General features: G+C 40.0%; 1 protein-coding gene across 4 annotated transcripts in view; it reads left to right on the top strand.

Annotated features, from left to right (window-relative positions):
* The window catches only part of FMN1 (formin 1), a 452,266-nt gene that overhangs the window by 399,704 nt on the left and 32,166 nt on the right, over window positions 1-20,396 (top strand). For all 4 annotated transcript variants that reach the window (XM_059913697.1, XM_059913699.1, XM_059913696.1 and 1 more), the window contains one exon: window positions 18,255-18,306. In XM_059913697.1, the coding sequence (XP_059769680.1) occupies window positions 18,255-18,306 (52 nt within the window). The remainder of the gene's footprint in view (window positions 1-18,254; window positions 18,307-20,396) is intronic.

Raw genomic sequence — 20,396 nt, 5'->3', positions numbered from 1 at the left:
TTTTATAATTACTATATTCAGAAAATTCAGTCTGATATAAGTGAAACTCAAGGGTTTATGTTCTTTGTGCCTGTGATATATCAATCTAAACGATGTATCAGTCTAAAACAGGATATATTGTAACAGGATGAAAAACAGTATTTTCTTGCCCTTTGATTCTACTGGACTCTTTTTTCATTTTGCTGCAAAAAGAAAATGGAAGATTAGAAATTTCTGTGCCAGGAAATGGGCCCTGGTTCCTCAATGGGGAGATAGTGAGCAGAGAGTGTATTCTGTTAGTTTGGGTCCCTTGCTGTCAGTTTATCCATCTGTCAGATAAGTGGAGTACCTACTAGGTGTTACTTGAGAGAAACACTATGGAAAAGATTAGGTCGCTGCCCTCAAGAAGCACGGAGTTTGGTAGAGTTAAGCAGACTGCCAGCCAATGATTCCAGTACTGTGTCCCACGTTTGTGAACGCAGTGCTGTTGGAGCTCCACAGAAAGAGTGCTCACCACTCCATGGAGGAGAGGGCCACGTGGAGGGCTTCACATGGGAGGTCATTGTAAAGCTCAGTTTTTGAAGAAGGAAAGACATTTACAGTGGGAGTGTTTGGGAAGGAGAAAGGCAGGAGGAGGAAGCATTCAAAGCAGAGGAAACAGTTTTCCCAGCACATCTACTGAAGAGACTGTCTTTTCTCCATTGTATGTTCTTGCCTCCTTTGTCATAGATTAATTGACCATAAGTGCGTGGGTTTATTTCTGAGTTCTCAATTTGGTTCCATTGATCTCTGTGTCTGTTTTTGTGCCAGTACCATACTGTGTTTATTACTGTAGCTTTGTAGTACTGTCTGAAGTCAGGGATCATGATTCCTTCAGCTCTGTTCTTCCTTCTCAAGATTATTTTGGCTATTTGGGGTCTTTTGAATTTCCATACAAATTTTAAAATTATTCTAGTTCTGTGAAAAATGCCCTTGGTATTTTTGATAGGGATTGCATTGAATCTGTAGATTGCCTTGAATAGTATGGTCATTTTAATAATAATCTTTCAGTCCAAGAACATAGTATATCTTTCCCCATCTGTTTGTATCATCTTCAGTTTCTTTCATCAATGTCTTACAGTTTTCTGAGAACTGATCTTTTACACCTTTGAGTAGGTTTATTCCTAGGTATTTTATTCTTTTTGATGTGATTGTAAATGGGATTGTTTCCTTAACTTCTCTTTCTAATAACTACATGTAAAAGAGTGAAATTAGAACATTTCCTCTCACCATATTAAAAAATAAACTCAGAATGGATTAAAGACCTAAATGTAAGACCAGAAACCATAAAACTCCTAGAGGAAAATGTAGATAGAATACTCTGACATAAATCGTAGCAATATTTTTTTGGATCTATCCCCCAAAGCAAAGGAAATAAAAGCAAAAATAAACAAATAGGCCCTAATTAAACTTAAAAGCTTTTGCACAGCAAAGGAAACCATCAACAAAAAAGAAAAGGCAGCTTACTGAATGGGAGAAAATATTTGCAAGTGATATGACCAATAAGGAGTTAACATCCAAAATATATAAACAGCTCATACAACTCAACATTAAGAAAACAAACAACCCAATTGAAAAATGGGCAGAAGACCTGAATAGACATTTTTCCAAAGAGTACCTGCAGATGGCCAACAGGCACATGAAAAGATGCTCAGCATTGCTAATCATCAGAGAAGTGCAAATCAAAACCACAATGAGGGGACTTCCCTGGTGGTCCAGTGGTTAAGACTTCACCTTCCAGTGCAGGGGGTGTGGGTTCGATCCCTGGTCAGGGAGCTAAGATCCCACATGGCTCGGGGCCAAAAAACCAAAACATAAAAAAACCGGAAGCAATACTGTAACAAATTCAATAAAGACTTTAAAAATGGTCCACATCAAAAAAAAAAAAAAAAAAAAAAGAAAGAAAAAAAAACCACAGTGAGATATCACTGTGATATCTGTCAGCTATGGCTATTGTCAAAAAGGCCACAAATAACAAATGTTGGCGAGGATGTGGAGAAAAGGGAACCCTCCTACACTGTTGGTGGGAATGTAAATTGATGCAGCCCCTGTGGAAAACAGTATGAAGGTTTCTCAAAAAACTAAATATAGAACTACCATATGACCCAGCAATTCCACTCCTGGCTATATATCCAGAAAAAATCAAAAACACTAATTTGAAAAGATGCATGCACCCCAGTGTTCACAGCAGCATTATTTATAATTGCCAAGATATGGAAGCAACCTAAGTGTCCATCAACAAATTAATGGATAAAAAAGATGTGGTATGTATATACAATGGAATAGTAGTCAGCCATAAAAATGAATGAAATTTTGCCATTTGCGTCAACATGGATGGACTTGGGAGGGTATTATGCTTAGTGAAGTAAGTCAGACAGAGAAAGACAAATACTCTATCACTTATATGTGGAATCTAAAAAATACAACAAACTAATGAATATAACACAAAAAGAAACAGATTCACAGATACAAACTAGTGGTTACCAATGGGGAGAGGGAAGCGGGGGAGGGGCTTGATAGGGGTAGGGGATTAAGAAGTACAGACTCTTATGTATAAAATAAGCTATAAGGATGTATTGTACAACACAAGGAATATAGCCAGTATCTTATAACAATTGTGAATCACTGTTTTGTACACCTGTAACTTATACAATATTGCACATCAAGTATACTTCAATAAAAAATTTAAAAAATTTAAACAGCAGAGGAAGCAGTATGCCAAACAATAAAAGGCACAAGAAAATAGGAGGAATGCCGGGAACGGCGAGGAGTCCCACATCACAGGAGCATGGGGCACATAGTGGGAAGCAGCAGGAGCCAGGTTGTGGAGGGCTTACTGTACCTTGTGAGTTAAGTGCATCCCAGAAGACGTGGAGGGGAGGAGCCACTAGTGAACACACTAAGCAGAGCAGTGGCATAATGCAGTTTGCCTTTTAAACTGGCAATCTGGTAGCAATGCAGAGAACTGGATATACTGTGCGAGCAGGGAACCTGCTACAGGTCACTATATGGAACCTAGAACTTAAGGAATCTTTGCTCTCAGAAAACTTACCTTGTTAAAAGAGACCCCTATCATTACCTTTCCTTTAGCATTGGAGAAGTGACTCAGTTAATCAGATCAAAGATTGCATGACCTATGATCATTAAGTGTGAAAAGAATTAGGTGAGGGGACTTGCCTGGTGGCGCAGTGGTTAAGAATCCACCTGCCAGCGCAGGGGACACGGTTTTGATCCCTGGTCCGGGAAGATCCCTTATGCCTCGGAGCAACAAAGCCCGTGCGCCACAACTACTGAGCCTGCGCTCTAGAACCTGCAAGCCACAACTACTGTCCCCACACGCCACAACTACTGAAGCCCGCACGCCTAGAGCCCGTGCTCCACAACAAGAGAAGCCACCGCGAGGAGAAACCCGCGCACCGCAACGAAGAGTAGCCCCCGCTCGCCACAACTAGAGACAGCCCACTCGCAGCAACGAAGACCCAACGCAGCCAAAAAAAAAAAAAAAAGTGAGAATAATCATAAGTACCTTTCCCCCCCTCACACCTACCCCCTTAACTCCCAGTATGTGCAGACTTATCAACCAGTTTCTCTCTTTTTCTCCTGAGGAGTAAATAAAATAAAATGAGCTGAAAGAATAAATAAAATAACTTTAGGTCAGACATAGGGAACACCCTCCTGTGAAAAAGCTTTAGGGTAAGGACATCAGCTTTGTGAGTAAAATGGGAAAGCAGTGAGGTTTTGAGCAGAGGACACCTGATCTGACATGAAAATGATCACAAGGAGAATTATCGTCTACTGAGAATGGTTGTTGACTTTCTTAAGCAAGAAAAGAGCATTTTGCTTGAAATTCTGTATTATTCATCCCAAAGTCAGAGAGCTGGAGCAGTGGCTACTAGCATTTGCTTCTAGCCAATCAGTAATAAATGGCAGCCATCCGTGGGTGCCTGCCGTGTGTCTGTCACTGTGTTCACCTCTCATGTCCAGTGTGTCCAATCGTTACAACCACCTTGTAAGATAAATCTTATCATTCCAATTTTATGGGCAAGGCTCAGTGCAGTTAAGTGACTTCCCCAAAGTCTTTCAGTTAATAAGTGGCAGAGCAGAAATTCAACTCAGGTCCACCTGCCGCAAAACGCAAGCTCTGTCCACTCGACTATACTTGTATTTAACTTGGCCAAAGCAGCCATCCCACTGGAAGCTTATATCCCCAGCAGCCTCTACATGATAAGGAACCATCAAAGATCTGACTGCAATCATCCTGATTCACCCAAGCACTGTGCCCTTTTCATGTAGCCCTCATAACTACGTGGGAGGTAGGTGTTAGCATTATTTTCCAGAGGAGGAAACTGGAACACAGGACACTAGCAACTTGTCCATGACATTTAAGTGGCAGAGCAGGGCTTAAAACTAGGCCTTTAAGTCTCTTGAGTTCTGATTTGCATTCTTTGGGGCCACAACCATTGCATAGAAAGGGCCATTTCTGCTTCACTTGGTAGGCCACAGTACTTATGAATTTCAGAATTGTTATAGTGGGGCGATTTTATGATAACTAGTGAGACAATGGCCATCAAATGAACCAGGAAACAAAATGCCAAGGCATTAAAGATTTACACAAAAGCAAATGGCCTTTATTCAGTAAAGGCTGCATTAAGTACAATCCACATAAATACCTCTTAAACAAAAAACACCTTCTAAAGAAGCTGTGTTGCTTTCTCCCTGCAACACAGAATTGTGAGAAATAAATATTGTTCTTTAATGGAGAAAATTAAAATGTAAGAAAAGCAACACAGTTCTATCAGTGAAAGGGAAATTATAGTATGCTGTAGGTAGGTCACCAAGCAAACTTACCATTCCACTGTCTGCTGGCTCCTCCAGTAAATCACCATCATCACGGTGTATACCTAGACTTGATAAAGAACTTGGAAAAAGAGAATTGATGTTAAGCGAAACATCTCATTTTAGTACTCTGGTTTGTTTTTCTTATTGCCTTAAACTGTGAGACTATCAACGTTCTAAGCAGCTCTGTTATTCCCCTGATTTGAAAAATAATTTGTTGCAGACAATGAAACAGCTTCTTGAGAAAGAAAGAAAAGAGAGAAAAGCAAGGTCGGGGATGCCTAATATTTCTCCATCTCCCCTAGTGCTGCGTCAGTATCTGACAACACCTCCAAACTTACTCTTCTAGAAGCCTACCCACCCCCCTACCCCACACCTAGCACCAAATCTAAACTGAAAAAGAAGCACGTGTATACTCTATCCATGGGATTGCTGCATAGAAAACTAAGGAAACCCCACATATGGATTCAGGGCCACGACTCGTCATATTTGTAGGGTAAGGACGGTTTCCATCTAAGACGTACCATCTTCAATTTAAACATTGTCTCTCCCTTTTTGTGCCGGGCACCTCTGTGGCATGCTCTGGCTGCCTACACACCCCTAATTCAGGAACCCACGTAGAGTCTCCTTCTATAGGCAACAATCCGTACTCTGGAATTCTTTTCTTTTTTTACTACCCCTCATCGAAAATTACTTATACTGCATCTTATTCTCTCAGGTTTAATTGTCTGTCTCCCCCTAGAATGAAAGTTCTACAGGGGCGTTAGTCTGCTTTCTTCACTGGGGATCCCACGCACCTAGAACAGGGTCTGGCACGTGGAATGAAAGAACAGACCCACCTATGTCATGATGTCTGTAGCTACTAGAGCTTGCAGAGCCAGATACGGCCAGTGGGAATGGGATCTTTCTCCTACAGACTGTTTGAAACATCTTTCTAAAGTTGGGAACGTATGTTTAAAATATCCTGGCTTCTGTGGGACTTCCCTGGTGGTCTAGTGGTGAAGAATCCACCTTCCAATGCCGGGGACATGGGTTCAATCACTGGTTGGGGAACTAAGATCCTGCATGCTCACCCTGTGCACTGCAACTACTGAGCCCGCACACCACAACTAGAGAGAAGCCCACGCACCGCAATGAAAAGACCCCGCACGCTGCAACGAAGATCCCGCATGCCGCAACTAAGACCCGACGCAGCCAAATAAATAAATAAATTATATATATATATGTGTATATATATATAAATATGTGTGTATATATATATATGTTTAAAAAAAACCTAGCTTCTCTGAAAAAGGTGGAAGATCGGTGGCTAGTGCCTTCCCTCCCTTAAATGGGGCATGGCCTTGCCATTTAAGCCACCACTCCCTGGTGGCTTCCCTGCACTGAAATTGTGTCAGTTCCAGTATTGAAGAATTAGAGATAGAATTTTGGAATGTTAAGATTCTTACACTTGGCCTACAATTACCTTATTTGTTGGTGATGTTGGAACTTGAGTTTGTGACTCCAGTCTTTAAACATTTTCCTTCTAGGTAATGTCTTTTTTGTTTTGCTCAGAGCGTTTTGAGGACCTAAAATGTATAATGACATGGTTAGAAATTTCACACATTGTGGCAGGAGAAATATTTTAGGCTGGTGGAGATTCAAGGTCACACCAGGGAGGTGACTGCCTTTTCTGTCTGTACATAGGCCCTTGGCTTCGGAAGACTTGAGATCTCTAGGTTCTTCTCCTTTTCCTGAAGGCTCTTGTCCCCAAAACCCTCAGAGGTTCTGCAGAATGCATTGCCTCTTAGTATTACCTCTTTTTACATTTGGATGCTGTTTTTTTTCCAAATAACCATATTCATAGAGCTACTGCACAATCTTAATCTCATCTTAATTCAGTTTGGAGAGGGTATTTCTCGTCACTAAATTTATATGCAATGACGGGTTGACCACAGTCTGCTTAGCACAAAGTGGAAGTAGCCAGTTAGAAACACCTGGTGACGGAGAACAACAGCTGTGCTCCAGGAAGATCACTCATGCCTTAAAGGAATTTTCCCCCTTGTTTGGCCATGTGCATAATTAATAATCACTGGATAAGAACAAACCAGTAGTTTGTTTCACATTTGGGGGAACTTGGTAGCCTCTGAGAGACGTAAGTCACTTCTCTGTATCCGATTGACTAAGAACCCGACTAATTCACAGAGATTCCTTCTAGGAGGATGGGGGGAAATCATAGCACAAAAGACAGCAATGACTATGACTTTACCGAGAATGATGTCATTATCCAAGCCAAATCATTTTAATATAAAAAAATATTTTTGTTGAAATTTACTGGACTTAGAGATAATACTATACAACTTTAGCCTGACATTCTTCTTTAGCCTATGTTCATATCCTGACTATAAAGTTTTATGTTTAGGAAACTTAGTATCTCTCTGTTTAAGCAACCATTGTCCAATATATACATTTTTAGCTAAAATAATTTATTTAATATGTGGGGACTTTTCCGTGTTTAAGGCACAAAAGAAAACAGGCCAGGTGAAGTGGCTGCTCTCTTGAAGCTTCCATTCAATGTCGTATAATAAGCAAATGAGTAACTGCATAGTCTGTCAAGTAGACAGAGGCTATAGGGAAAAGGGTGGGGAGGGGGAGGGGAGGATACATGGCAAGGGATGGTCTTTAATATAGCAGGATCAGAGAAGGTGATGTTTGAGCTGAGACCTAATGGAGTGAGGGACCCAGTCATGCAGAGACTGTGGGCAGGGTGCCCCAGGGAGGAGGAAAGGCAAGTGCCAGCCCGACTGGAAAGGAATGAGCATGGGAAGGAGGACGAGATGTCACCTAGGAGCCAGAGGGGAGACTGGCAGGGCCTCTGGGCCATTGCGAAGACTTCAGAGGTTATGTCAAGAGCGATGGCAAGCTGTTTTGAGCAGGGGAGTAACTTGACAAAATTTACATTTTATCAGCAGTGATGAAGTGAATGATGATGAGGTGCCAATAATACCTGTCACGTCATTTATTGAGCATGTCTTAGGTGCTAAGGGCTTTACAGGTATTGTCTCATTTAATCTTTATAACAGCTGTATGATGGTAGTCTCTGTGGCTATGCTAAGAGGACAGATGAGGCCGTAACTACACAGTTGATCATGAGTGACTTGCCTAGTCACACAGGTAGCACATGGCAGAGCTAGGCTTAATTGAACAGTGATATTTTAAACTCCTTTAATACCTTTCATGAAGTATCACAACATAGGCCCTAGATACAACTGATTTTCTTTTCCCATTCATTTTGCATCATTGTGGCCATAATGAAAGGAATCCTTTTTTTAACTGAAGTATAGTTGATTTACAGTGTTGTGTTAATTTCTCCTCTACATCAAAGTGATTCAATTATACATATGTATACATTTTTTAAAATATCTTTATTGGAGTTTAATTGCTTTACAATGGTGTGTTAGTTTCTGCTTTATAACAAAGTAAATCAGCTATACATATACATATATCCCCACATCTCCTCCTTCTTGCATCTCCCTCCCACCCTCCCTATCCCACCCCTCTAGGTGGTCACAAAGCACCGAGCTGATCTCCCTGTGCTATGCGGCTGCTTTCCACTAGCTATCTATTTTACATTTGGTAGTATATATAAGTCCATGCCACTCTCTCACTTCGTCCCAGCTTCCCCTTCCCTGTGTCCTCAAGTCCATTCTCTACATCTGCATCTTTATTCTTGTCCTGCCCCTACGTTCTTCATAGCGATTTTTTTTCTTCTTTTTTTAGATTCCATATATATGTGTTAGCATACGGTATTTGTTTTTCTCTTTCTGACTTATTTCACTCTGTATGACAGACTCTAGATCCATCCACCTCACTACAAATAACTCAATTTCATTTCTTTTTATGGCTGAGTACAATTCCATTGTATATGTGTGCCACATCTTCTTTATCCATTCATCTGTCGATGGACACTTAGGTTGTTTCCATGTCCTGGCTATTGTAAATAGAGCTGCAATGAACATTGTGGTACATGACTCTTTTTGAATTATGGTTTTCTCAGGGTATATGCCCAAGAGTGGGATTCCTGGGTCCTATGGTAGTTCTATTTTTAGTTTTTTTAAGGAACCTCCATACTATTCTCCATAGTGGCTGTATCAATTTACATTCCCACCAACAGGGTTCCCTTTTCTCCACACCCTCTCCAGCATTCATTGTTCGTAGATACTTGACGACGGCCATTCTGAGCGGTGTGAGTTGATACCTCATTGTACTTTTGATCTGCATTTCTCTAATGATTTTGATGTTGAGCATCCTTTCATGTGTTTGTTGGCAATCTGTATATCTTCTTTGGAGAAATGTCTATTTAGGTCTTCTGCCCATTTTTGGATTGGGTTGTTTGTTTTTTTGATATTGAGCTGCATGAGCTGCTTGTAAATTTTAGAGATTAATCCTTTGTCAGTTGCTTCATTTGCAAATATTTTCTCCCATTCTGAGGGTTGTCTTTTTGTCTTGCTTATGGTTTCCTTTGCTGTGCAAAAGCCTTTAAGTTTCACTGGATCCCATTTGTTTATTTTTGTTTTTTATTTCCATTTCTCTAGGAGGTGGGTCAAAAAGGATCTTGCTGTGATTTATGTCATACAGTGTTCTGCCTATGTTTTCCTCTAAGAGTTTTACAGTGTCTGGCCTTACGTTTAGGTCTTTAATCCATTTTGAGTTTATTTTTGTGTATGTTGTTAGGGAGTGTTCTAATTTCATTCTTTTACATGTAGCTGTCCAGTTTTCCCAGCACCACTTATTGAAGAGGCTGTCTTATCTTCATTGTATATGCTTGCCTCCTTTATCAAAAATAAGGTGACCATATGTGTGTGGGTTTATCTCTGGGCTTTCTATCCTGTTCCATTGATCTATATTTCTGTTTTTATGCCACTACCATACTGTCTTGATTACTTTGTAGTAGCTTTGTAGTATAGTCTGAAGTCAGGGAGCCTGATTCCTCCAGCTCCGTTTTTCTTTCTCAGGATTGCTTTGGCTATTCGGGGTCTTTAGTGTTTCTATACAAATTGTGAAATTTTTTGTTCTAGTTCTGTGAAAAATGCCATTGGTAGTTTGATAGGGATTGCATTGAATCTGTAGATTACTTTGGGTAATATAGTCATTTTCACAATGTTGATTCTTCCAATCCAAGAACATGGTATATCTCTCCACCTGTTTGTGTCATCTTTAATTTCCTTCATCAGTGTCTTATAGTTTTCTGCATACCAGTCTTTTGTCTCCTTAGGTAGGTTTATTCCTAGGTATTTTATTCTTTTTGTTGCAGTGGTAAATGGGAGTGTTTCCTTAATTTCTCTTTCAGATTTTTCATCATTAGTGTATAGGAATGCAAGAGACTTCTGTGCATTAATTTTGGATCCTGCTACTTTACCAAATTCATTGATTAGCTCTACTAGTTTTCTGGTGGCATCTTTAGGATTCTCTATGTATAGTATCATGTCACCTGCAAACAGTGACAGTTTTACTTCTTCTTTTCTGATTTTGATTCTTTTTATTTCTTTTTCTTCTCTGATTGCTATGGCTAAAACTTCCAAAACTATGTTGAATAATAGTGGTGAGAGTGGGCAACCTTGCCTTGTTCCTGATTTTAGTGGAAATGGTTTCAGTTTTTCACCATTGAGAATGATGTTGGTTATGGGTTTGTCATATATGACCTTTATTATGTTCAGGTAAGTTCCCTCTATGCCTACTTTCTGGAGGGTTTTTAATCATAAATGGGTGTTGAATTTTGTCAAAAGCTCTTCCTGCATCTGTTGAGATGACCATATGATTTTTACCCTTCAGTTTGTTAATATGGCGTATCACATTGATTGATTTGCATATATTGAAGAATCCTTGCATTCCTGGGATAAACCCCACTTGAGCATGCTGTATGATCCTTTTAATGTGCTGTTGGATTCTGTTTGCTAGTATTTTGTTCAGGCTTTTTGCATCTATGTTCATCAGTGATATTGGCCTGTAGTTTTCTTTCTTTGTGACATCTTTCTCTGGTTTTGGTATCAGGGTGATGGTGGCCTCGTAGAATGAGTTTGGGAGTGTTTCTCCCTCTGCTATATTTTGGAAGAGTTTGAGAAGGATAGGTGTTAACTCTTCTCTAAATGTTTGATAGAATTTGCCTGTGAAGCCATCTGGTCCTGGGCTTTTGTTTGTTGGAAGATTTTTAATCACAGTCTCAATTTCAGTGCTTGTGATTGGTCTGTTTATATTTTCTACTTCTTCCTGGTTCAGTCTCAGAAGGTTGTGCTTTTCTAAGAATGTGTCCATTTCTTCCAGTTTGTCCATTTTATTGACATATAGCTGCTTGTAGTAATCTCTCATGATCCTTTGTATTTCTGCAGTGTCAGCTGTTACTTCTCCTTTTTCATTTCTAATTCTATTAATTTGAGTCTTCTCCCTTTTTTTCTTGATAAGTCTGGCTAATGGTTTATCAATTTTGTTTATCTTCTCAAAGAACCAACTTTTAGTTTTATTGATCTTTGCTATTGTTTCCTTCATTTCTTTTTCATTTATTTCTGATCTGATCTTTATGATTTCTTTCCTTCTGCTCAGTTTGGGGGTTTTTGTTCTTCTTTCTCTAATTGCTTTAGGTGTAAGGTTAAGTTGTTTATTTGAGATGTTTCTTGTTTCTTGAGGTAGGATTGTATTGATATAAACTTCACTCTTAGAACGGCTTTTGCTGCATCCCATAGGTTTTGAGTCGTCGTGTTTTCATTGTCATTTGTCTCTAGGTATTTTTTGATTTCCTCTTTGATTTCTTCAGTGATCTCTTGGTTATTTAGTAACATATTGTTTAGCCTCCAGGTGTTTGTATTTTTTACAGATTTTTTTCCTGTAATTGATATCTAGTCTCATAGTGTTGTGGTCAAAAAAAAATACTTGATACAGTTTCAAATTTTCTTAAATTTACCAAGGCTTGATTTGTGACCCAAGATATGATTTATCCTGGAGAATGTGCCATGAGCACTTGAGAAGAAAGTGTATTCTGTTGTTTTTGGATGGAATGTCCTGTAAATATAAATTAAGTCCATCTTATTTAATGTATCATTTAAAGCTTGTGTTTCCTTATTTATTTTCGTTTTGGATGATCTGTCCATTGATGAAAGTGGGGTGTTAAAGTCCCCTACTATGATTGTGTTACTGTCAATTTCCCCTTTTATGGCTGTTAGTATTTGCCTTATGTATTGAGGTGCTCCTATGTTGGGTGCATAAATATTTACAATTGTTTTATCTTCTTCTTGGACTGATTCCTTGATCATTATGTAGTGTCCTTCTTTGTCTCTTGTAATAGTCTTTATTTTAAAGTCTATTTTATCTGATAGAAGAATTGCTACTCCAGCTTTCTTTTGTTTTTCATTTGCATGGAATATCTTTTTCCATCCCCTCACTTTCAGTCTGTATGTATTTCTAGGTCTGAAGTGGGTCTCTTGTAGACAGCATATATATGGGTCTTGTTTTTATATCCATTCAGCCAATCTATGTCTTTTGGTTGGAGCATTTAATCCATTTACATTTAAGGTAATTATCGATATCTATGTTCCTATTACCATTTTCTTAATTGTTTTGCGTTTGTTATTGTAGGTCTTTTCCTTCTCTTGTTTTTCCTGCCTAGAGAAGTTCCTTTAGCATTTGTTGTAAAGCTGGTTTGGTGGCGCTGAATTCTCTTAGCTTTTGCTTGTCTGTAAAGGTTTTAATTTCTCCGTCAAATCTGAATGAGATCCTTGCTGGGTAGAGTAATCTTGGTTGTAGGTTTTCCCCTTTCAGCACTTTAAATATGTCCTGCCACTCCCTTCTGGTTTGCAGAGTTTCTGCTGAAAGATCAGCTGTTAACCTTATGGGGATTCCCTTGTAAGTTATTTGTTGTTTTTCCCTTGCTGTTTTTAATATGTTTTCTTTGTTTTTAATTTTTGATAGTTTGATTAATATGTGTCTTGGCATGTTTCTCCTTGGGTTTATCCTGTATGGGACTCTCTGCGCTTCCTGGACTTGATTAACTATTTCCTTTCCCATATTAGGGAAGTTTTCAACTATAATCTCTTCAAATATTTTCTCAGTCCCTTTCTTTTTCTCTTCTTCTTCTGGGACCCTGATAATTCAAACGTTGGTGCATTTAATGTTGTCCCAGAGGTCTCTGAGACTGTCCTCAATTCTTTTCATTCTTTTTTCTTTATTCTGCTCTGCAGTAGTTATTTCCACTATTTTATCTTCCAGGTCACTTATCCATTCTTCTGCCTCAATTATTCTGCTATTGATTCCTTCTAGAGAATTTTTAATTTCATTTATTGTGTTGTTCATCATTGTTTGTTTGCTCTTTAGTTCTTCTAGGCCCTTTTTAAACATTTCTTGTATTTTCTCCATTCTATTTCCAAGATTTTGGATCATCTTTATTATCATTACTGTGAATTCTTTTTCAGGTAGACTGCCTATTTCCTCCTCATTTGTTTGGTCCAGTGGGTTTTTACCTTGCTCCTTCATCTGCTGTGTGTTCTCTGTCGTCTCATTTTGCTTAACTTACTGTGTTTGGGGTCTCCTTTTTGCAGGCTGCAGGTTCGTAGTTCCCGTTGTTTTTGGTGTCTGCCCCCAGTGGGTAAGGTTGGTTCAGTGGGTTGTGTAGGCTTCCTGGTGGAGGGGACTGGTGCCTGTGTTCTGGTGGATGAGGCTGGATCTTGTCTTTCTGGTGGGCAGGGCCACGTCCGGTGGTGTGTTTTGGGTGTCTGTGACTTTATTATGATTTTAGGCAGCCTCTCTGCTAATGGGTGGGGTTGTATTCCTGTCTTGCTAGTTGTTTGGCATAGGGTGTCCAGCGCTGGAGCTTGCTGGTCGTTGAGTGGAGCTGGGTCTTAGCATTGAGATGGAGATCTCTGGGAGAGCTTTCACCGTTTGATATTACGTGGAGCCGGGAGCTATCTGGTGGACCAGTGTCCTGAACTCGGCTCTCCCACCTCAGAGGCACAGGCCTGACACCCGGCTTGAGCACCAAGACCCTGTCAGCCACACGGCTCAGAGGAAAAGGGAGAAGAAATATATATATAGAGAGAGAGAGGGAGAGAGAGGGAGGGAGAGAGAGGGAGGGAGGGAGGGAGGGAAAAAGTTATTAAAATAAAAAATAATTAAAAATATTAAGAAATTTAAAAGTAATAAAAACAAAGAAAAGAAAGAAAGAGGAGAGCAACCAAACCAAAAAACAAATCCACCAATGATAACAAGTGCTAAAAACTATACTAAAAAAAAAAACGGACAGACAGAACCCTAGGACAAATGGTAAAAGCAAAACTATACAGACAAAATCACACAAAGAAGCATACACATACACACTCACAAAAAGAGAAAAAAGAAAAATATATATATATATTGTTGCTCCCAATGTTCACAACCTCAATTTTGGGATGATTCGTTGCCTATTTAGGTATTCCACAGATGCAGGGTACATCAAGTTGATTGTGGAGATTTAATCCGCTGCTCCTGAGGCTGCTGGGAGAGATTTCCCTTTCTCTTCTTAGTTCGCACAACTCCTGGGGTTCAGCTTTGGATCTCACCCCACCTCTGTGTGTAGGTCACCTGAGGGCGTCTGTTCTTCGCTCAGATAGGACAGGGTTAAAGTAGCAGCTGATTAGGGGACTCTGGCTCACTCAGGCTGGGGGCAGGGAGGGGTATGGAATGTGGGGCGAGCCTGTGGTGGCAGAGGCCAACACTACGTTGCAACAGCCTGAGGCACACTGTGTGTTCTCCCGGGGAAGTTGTCCCTGGATCACGGGACCCTGGCAGTGGCGAGCTGCACAGGCTCCTGGGAGGGGAGGTGTGGATAGTGACCTGTGCTTGCACACAGGCTTCTTGGTGGCTGCAGCAGCAGCCTTAGCATTTCATGCCCGTCTCTGGTGTCCCCGCTGATAGCGGTGGCTCACGCTCATCTCTGGAGCTCGTTTAGGCAGTGCTCTGAATCCCCTCTCCTCGTGCACCCCGAAACAATGGTCTCTTGCCTCTTAGACAAGTCCAGACTTTTTCCCCTACATTCTTTTTATTTTTTAGTATTCTTTTCCATTACGTTTATCACAGGATATTGAATATAGTTTCCTGTGCTATATAGTAGGACCTTGTTATTTATCCATTATATATATATAGTTTGCATCTGCTAATCCCAAACTCCCCCTCCATCCCTCCTCCATACCCCTTCCCCCTTGGCAACCACATGTCTGTTCTCTATGTCTGTGAGTCTGTTTCTGTTTCATAGATAAGTTCATTTGTGTCATATTTTAGGTTCCACATGTGATATCATATGGTGTTTGTCTTTCTCTTTCTGTCTTACTTCACTTAGTATGATAATCTCTAGGTCCATCCATGTTGCTGCAGATGGCATTATTTCATTCCTTTTAATGGCTGAGTAATATTCCATTGTATATATGTACCATATCTTCTTTATCCATTCATCTGTTGATGGATATTTAGGTTGTTTCCATGTGCTGGCTACTGTGAATAGTGCTGCAATGAACATTGGGGTTGCATGTATCTTGTTGAATTATAGTTTTGTCCAGATATATGCCCAGGAGTGGGATGGCTGGATCATATGGCAACTCTATTTTTAGTTTTTTGAGGAACCTCCATACTGTTTTTCATAATAGCTGCACCAACTTACATTCCCACCAACAATGTAGGAGGGTTCCCTTTTCTCCACACCCTCTCTAGAATTTGTTATTTGTATACTTTTTAGTGATGGCCATTCTGACTGGTGTGAGGTAGTTTTGATCTTTGATCTCATTGTAGTTTTTATCTTTTCATGTGCCTGTTGGCCATCTGTATGTCTTCTTTGGAGAAATGTCTATTTAGGTCTTCTGCCCATTTTTCGATTAGGTTACTTGTTTTTTTTTTTGTTGAGTTGTATGAGCTGTTTGTATATTTTGGAAATTAAGCCCTTGTTGATCACATCTTTTGCAAGTATTTTCTCCCATTCTGTAGGTTGTCTTTTCATTTTGTTTATGGTTTCCTTGACTTTGCAGAAGCTTGTAAGCTTGACTTGGTCCCATTTGTTCATTTTTGCTTTTATTTCTATTGCCTTGGGAGACTGACCTAAGAAAACATTGGTACGATTTATGTCAGGTAATGTTTTGCCTATGTTCTCTTCTAGGAGTTTTATGGTATCATGTCTTATATTTAAGTCTTTAAGCCATTTTGAGTTTATTTTTGTGTATAGTGTGAGGGTGTGTTCTAAGTTCATTGATTTGCATGTGGCTGTCCAGCTTTCCCAATACCACTTGCTGGAGAGACTTTTTCCCATTTTATATCCTTGTCTCCTTTGTCAAAGACTATTTGACCATAGGTGTGTGGGTTTATTTCTGGACTCTCTGTTCTTTTTCATTGATCTATATGTCTGTTTTTGTGCCAGTACCATGCTGTTTCGATTACTGTAGCTTCGTAGTATTGCCTGAAGTCTGGGAGGGTTATGCCTCTTGCTTTGTTCTTTTTCCTCAGGATTACTTTGGCAATTTTGGGTCTTTCATGATTCCATAGAAATTTTAGGAATATTTATTCTAATTCTGTGAAAAATGTCATGGGTAGTTTGATAGGGGTCACATTAAATCTGTAGATTGCTTTGGGTAGTATGGCCATTTTAATGATATTAATTCTTCCAACCCAAAAGCATGGGATATCTAAATGAAAGGAATCTTAAGGCTCATAGAGATTATGACTTGATGATTTTTCTAGACATTTTTAAGATGTCTTGTGTAAGAGTTGTATTATCATATATGACAGTATTATCTTTTTTAATTTTTTTTTATTGGAGTTTAGTTGCTTTACAATGTTGTGTTAGTTTATACTGTACAGCAAAGTGAATCAGCTATATGTATACATGTATCCCCTCTTTTCTGGATTTCCTTCCCATATAGGTCACCACAGGACACTGAGTAGAGTTCCCTGTGCTATAAGTAGGTTCTCATTAGTTACCTATTTTATACCTAGTATCAATAGTGTATATATGTCAATCCCCATCTCCCAATTCATCCCACCCCACCTTCCCCCTTGGTATCCATATCTCTACATCTGTGTCTCTATTTCTGCTTTGCAAATAAGATCACCTATACAACTTTTTTAGATTCTACACATGTGCATTAGTATACGATATTTGTTTTTCTCTTTCTGACTTACTTCACTCTGCATGGCAGTCTCTAGGTCCATCCACGTCTCTACAAATGACCCAATTTCCTTACTTTCAGTGGCTGAGTACTATTCCATTATATATATGTACCACATATTCTTTATCCATTCCTCTGTTGACGAAATAGCTCATGCAGCTCAATATCAAAAAGCAAACAACCCAATCAAAAAATGGGTGGAGGATCTAAATAGACATTTCTCCAAAGAAAACATACAGGTGGCCAACAAACACATGAAAAGAGGCTCAACATCACTAATTATTAGAAAAATGTAAATCAAAACTATAATGAGGTATCACCTCACACTGATCAGAATGGCCATCATCAAAAAATCTACAAACAATAAATGCTGGAGAGGGTGTGGAGAAAAGGGAACCCTCATGCACTGTTGGTGGGAATGGTAAATTAATACAACCACTATGAAGAACAGTATGGAGGTTCCTTAAAAAGCTAAAAATAGAACTACCATACGACCCAGCAATCCCACTACTGGGCATGTACCCAGAGAAAACCATAATTCAAAAAGACACATGCACCCCAATGTTTATTTTCTGATCAGAGAGAAGAATATGTAAAAGAACCACCCCCAAATGAAACCTCCCAGTTTCCCTGTGGTCCCTACGGAGTGTGGGTTCTTAATCTGTAAATTCAGAATTCTACCTCAGCATCGTTGATTTCCTTAGTAATTTTAAGTATTTTTTCAGTGCATTTAAAAACATTCTCAGAAAAGAGACCATAGGCTTCCCTAGACCATGGGTGTAGAGACAGAGTATGCAAGGATTACAGTGAATTCCTTTGAATCTGAGCAGAACTATTGCAGGTGGTACTGGGTTTATTTTGTGGTGGTTGTTGTTGTGGGGAAAGGGGGAGTGCTGAGCACATGCCAAGGCTCCCAAAGAGGCCAGCTATAGCTAGGCTGACCCGTGATCCAGTCTGGCCAGGAATGTTACAATTTAAGCCTTTGCCCAGAGTAATTAGTAAGATTCCCCCCTTTCAAAACTATCCCAGAGAGAACCATGAATTATATGGCCACCATTAGCTATAGCTGTTATCAAGAAAGCAGTGGTAGTGGATGTGGCGAATTGAGTACAATTGCCAGGACACGTGGTAGGTCCTTCCAACCCCTGAATTCAGACTTATTTTGATAATGAATGGGTATAATCAAAGAAGATTACACAAAGGATATGCTGGAAGAAAATACTGTTTTAACCGTAATTATTTCTTTCACAGCCAAAAAAGAGCATACAATGGAAGAAAGTCACTTGGAGAATGCACAGAAAAGGTAAGCAGATCTGAATTGGCCCCAAGTCTTTCTTTGCCTAGACATTCTTTTGTTATTATCAAGAACCATCAATACCAACCATCTCCAGAAGTTTTTCATCTTCTCTGAAGGCAAACTCTGTACTCATTAAACCATAACTCCCCCGTTCTCGCCTTCCTTCAGCCCCTGGCAACCACCATTCTACTTCCTGTCTCTGTGACTTTGACTGCTCTAGGTACCTCATGTAAGCAGAATCATACAGAATTTTTCCCTTTTATGACTGGCTTATCTCACTTAGCAAAATGAATGACTAGCCATTCTTTTGACCCCATCTGCTAAGACTCTGCGTCCAGAAGCAATAAGAGTCTAGGGAGAGCTAGAGTGAAAGCTCCAGGAATAGGACTTGGCAATAGTTTTCCTCAAGAAGCAGGGAATCATCCAGAAGTGACTCACCTGCTCAGGAGTCATGACACCATTTCCATCTGTTTGCCTCTCCTCCACTACTCTGCTCCTAAACACTTCATGGACGCTGGGAACAGTGGGATCCTTCTTAGTGTTACAATTAGATTAAACCATTTATTACAAACACCTAAGAGACATATGTCTTTCCTCAGATCCTGGAGGATATTGTAAACAAGGGACAAATGGGGAGAAGGGACTTTCCTCTCTATGTGCACAGAAAAGGGGAAGAGACCCCAGAGGTCTTCTATTCAACCTCCCACCTACCTCAGGCCTCTTCTATGTTCTTCCCTCTCTTAATAGACACCCAAGCGGAACCATCCACCTCACCTGGTAGAGCCCAGTAATCATTGGCTGTGATCCCTCATGGGGGGTTTTCTTTTTTTCAGTTGACCAGATTAGTCAGCTTGGCTCTCCCTCCCTCTTAGAAAGGTGAGGGGGGAATACACTGAACCTTTCTCATATTCAGGGCTGAGAACTGAGATAAATTTTGCTGGGACCAGTTCTACAAGTACTAGAAAATTAAAAGATAAGGACAGGAAACAGTATATAAGGGAAAATGAGCTTTACAAATGTGTGAGGAGGGGAGTTCATTAAATGCAAGCGAACAAGCTCTAGAAATGAACCCTTTTCCTCCCGTCTCACCACAATTTCCGAGAGCACTGAAAGCCTATAGTCAGTGCTGTCTGTTCTGCCTTGACAGACGCTGACATCTTGCCCTGCTTCCCACTGTAAGTGCCAATAGAATAAATATGCAGAAGGAAGCAAGGCGAGGGCAAATCTTGCATCTTTCTAAGGGCAGACATGTTCTTGAATCACGATTATCATCTTTGCATGATAATCTTTGACAACCAAGACAGTCACATGATTCTGTTTATAGATTTTTAGGTTGTGCCCCTTTATTGGCCTTATCCCCTATAGAGCTTACATTATCCCTGTAATAAGCTTCCCTTCGTCAGTGTGTAAAGCTGGCGTGTCTGTGTTATAGAAGTATCCCATATGCATAAAAAGGACCATCAACACATGGGTATCAGGCCAAACAGAATTTCACTTTCTAAGGTGGATGTCAAATTTCTAATTCTTCTTCAGGATTCTTGCTTCAGGAAAAGGGGGCCCGTGGGAGAGGGGCCGAAGTTGCTGCTGTGCATTAGCTATGCTGAGGGGGGTCATAAATTTTGGTTGTCAGCGTTTTCCGTGACTTTGTGGTGAAGGTAGTCTAGCTTTCATGTCATACATGAAATATGTTAGATCCCATCTTTAACGTAGAAACCACAGTTGTTTGGTTACAGTCTTGAAGGAGGTTGGTGGTCAGTGTTGCAACATTCGAGTGAGATTTAGGAAATTCTTATGTTGTATTCTCAAGAGAAACAATTTACTCTGAGGCTAAGGAATATTTGCTTTTCCTCAGCAGTTTCTAAAGGCATGCATGAGGGGCAATAAGCGGATATGTTCCGCCCTGGCATCTCAACGCTGCAAAAGTAAAACCGTTCCCTTTGCCGTGGGCTCTTTGATATAATCATTGGCTGAACTCTCAAAATGTTGAGCTGAATCGAAAAGATAGAAATCAGACAAGGAATTATAGCAGAGAGAAGAGGAGTCAGGGAACAGTTGAGAGTGAAGCAGAAAAGTTTTATAGAACGCAACATATGATG

The sequence above is a fragment of the Balaenoptera ricei genome, chromosome 2, assembly GCF_028023285.1.
Source record: "Balaenoptera ricei isolate mBalRic1 chromosome 2, mBalRic1.hap2, whole genome shotgun sequence".
In the NCBI taxonomy this organism is placed as follows: Eukaryota; Metazoa; Chordata; class Mammalia; order Artiodactyla; family Balaenopteridae; genus Balaenoptera; species Balaenoptera ricei.
This window is presented reverse-complemented; position numbering and strand designations above follow the sequence as displayed.